This window comes from Octodon degus, unplaced genomic scaffold (assembly GCF_000260255.1).
Source record: "Octodon degus isolate 3935 unplaced genomic scaffold, OctDeg1.0 scaffold00158, whole genome shotgun sequence".
NCBI lineage: Eukaryota > Metazoa > Chordata > Mammalia > Rodentia > Octodontidae > Octodon > Octodon degus.
In genome coordinates, this window is record NW_004524734.1 from 4,678,933 (window position 1) to 4,681,466 (window position 2,534).

At 47.0% G+C, this 2,534-nt stretch overlaps 1 protein-coding gene across 2 annotated transcripts in view; it reads left to right on the forward strand.

Annotated features, from left to right (window-relative positions):
* The first annotated feature begins 2,013 nt into the window (after positions 1 to 2,013).
* Positions 2,014 to 2,534, forward strand: part of Uchl1 (ubiquitin C-terminal hydrolase L1) — a 12,296-nt gene continuing 11,775 nt past the window's right edge. Inside the window, exons 1-2 of one of the 2 annotated variants that reach the window (XM_004642653.2) lie at positions 2,014 to 2,132; positions 2,227 to 2,238. In XM_004642653.2, coding sequence (XP_004642710.1) covers positions 2,100 to 2,132; positions 2,227 to 2,238 — 45 coding nt within the window. In that variant the 5' untranslated portion in view covers positions 2,014 to 2,099. The remainder of the gene's footprint in view (positions 2,133 to 2,226; positions 2,239 to 2,534) is intronic. The other variant, XM_023702813.1, reaches the window with a different exon arrangement.

The window sequence follows — 2,534 nt, forward strand, 5'->3', positions numbered from 1 at the left end:
ATGTTTCATATAGTGAATGAATATATACATTTGTACATAGTCCTCTTCATGAACATACTGTATATATTGAACAATACTTTTTTATAGAGGTGAAGATTGTATTAGCTTTATATTCAAATTCCGACATTTCTAAAGCATTTGAATCTTTTTCTTACATACTGGTCACAAAGCCAAGTCTTATACCTCATTAATGTATGTTTAATTGATTTTTCAAAAGTGTTTTTCCTTTTGATCTTTTTGTACTGTACTGAATTTTAAACAGTTCTGATATATATTATATATGTATGTATATATACAGATTCAATAAGATTTTTTGGTAGTGGGTTCATGACTGACTGCTCTTACTAGCTAGTTTGGCAATATTATAGCTCAAACACCACATCCTTCAGGTCCTGTAGGCAGCCTCCCTGATCCCCCCACTAGGGGGTCAGGCCCTCCTAATCTCTGCTCCCTCTCACATGGTTCTTATTACTAAGCTGCGCGAGAAAGGAGGAACGTTTCTGTGTTTATTTACTGCATTCCCCAATTCCAAACTCAGTGCCCAGCAGTACGGATGTTTAACCAATATCTGAATGGAGAAACGAAGTCGGGGATGTATTTTGTCCCTGTCAACAGGAAAGGATCCATTCAAGATAAGCAGGTGCGCTTATGTATCTACTCACCTGTCTTGTATTTTCTTTTAAGCCCTATGGAGGTAGAATTCTCACCCATAAAATTCACCCATTAAGTTCTTGCTAATGCTTTCTTCCTTTCCATTTTGTGTGGGAAGGTAAGGGGGGTGGAGGGTTCCAAACAGAATAATTTTGGATTGAGTGGAGACTGGCTCTGAAAGCCCAATTTATCAGGCTTTACTCCCTAGCTTTGTTTTTCAAATGTGACCTTCCTTAAGCCTCAGCTTCTGATTTATATAACTAATAGAGCGTCTTCATTGTGTCCTGTATGCATTACATGGGATGACACATGTAAGATTCCCTGAAGAGCCAGTAACTTTAAAAAATGCAGACTCTCTCCCTTCTCTCTGGCATCCATTAACCCTGGACCTCCTAAACAGCAGGGCCGTTCTTTATCATAATTTTGTTCTGAGTATACTGATAAAATACCCAACCATTTTGCTTCCGTAGTTTCTCGCAAGCCCCGCTTCATTCTGCGGTTTAGCTTGCTTGGCACAATTCTTACAGGTTTGGTCTCTTTCATTTGTTCCTCAGCATATGCTTTTTCTCTCCATCTTTAGAATATGCTGGGATCATCAGAGTGTTTTAACGGGGCTTTTTTAGTTGCCTTTGCCTTTCTTCACTAGGAGCAGTGTGAACCCGGAATTTTATTCAAAGCTTCCGGCTCTGAATACTGATTTTCTTTTCATGACATCTCTTCTCAAAAACCTATCTTTCCCCAGGATATGCTTCCTAAAGCTTCGACTTCCTGCCTTCGAGGTCTTCTATCACAGTCACAACCCCCAGGTATCTGCCACTTCCACAAGACCTACCAATTCTCTCCTGGGGGTCACATTACATCAGCATTATTAATCCAATGTCTGTTATACGCCAGGTTTTGCTTTATTCGAGGCGGTCAATTACAAACGAACCTCGATGCCGGCTTGATGTACCATGGAGGATGGAATGTTTAAGGTTAAGTGCAAACTACTGCTACATTGGGAGACATATTTACATTAAATATATACCTGTTGAATTCGTGCTTTTTCTTAACGCTTCAGCGACACCGCGGTTTTGAGTGATTGAGATGGTAGAGAGCATGGGTTTCCAAAAATTTTGTTAAAAATAAAGACTTCATCCATCAAAGAGACTGCCCCCGCATAGCCAAGAAACACCGACCAACACAATCCATTTTCACAACCACCCGATTATCTCACCAGCGAGTGAGACTGCAAGGTTTGAGGGTCCGGCTGTACCACTCCGCGCCGCGCAAGGGGGTGTTCGTGCCCATTTGCCGGTGTCTGGCCAGGTTTCCCTTCGCTTGGTTTTATCCCTGCGCCCCCTGCGCAGGCATCCACAGTGCATCAGGCCGGTGCTTTATAGCTGCAGCCTGGGCGGCTCCGCTCGCTGTTTTTCTTCATTGGGTTGGGTCTTTCACTGTTCGCGAAGATGCAGCTCAAGCCGATGGAGATCAACCCCGAGGTGAGCGCCAGGTGCACCGTTCCCGGGGAGCGCAGGCCTGAGGTCCCCTTGTTGCCCACTGTTTTTTGTTTATTCTTTTGCCTTTGCCTTTCAGATGCTGAACAAAGTGAGTGGCGTCTCTCTCTGCCCCCTCCCCCGGGAGCCTGGGGTGCGCCCCCTGAGCCGCGCCCTGCGCGCTCCCGAGGTGGCAGGGCTGGGGCGCTGTCTCTGCCCCTGCCTGTGCCAGTGGGGCCTAACTCTGAGGACCTGGTCGGGGGCGACGGAGGAGGATGCGCCCCGCTGGGCGCCGGCTCCCGGGAGAGCTCCGAGGGCGTGGCGCGCGGACTCGGGCAGCCGGCTTCGCGGGCGCCACGTGTGGGCCGCGCTTTGTGCTGTGTCATCGCGCGGCCGCGGGGCTGGGGC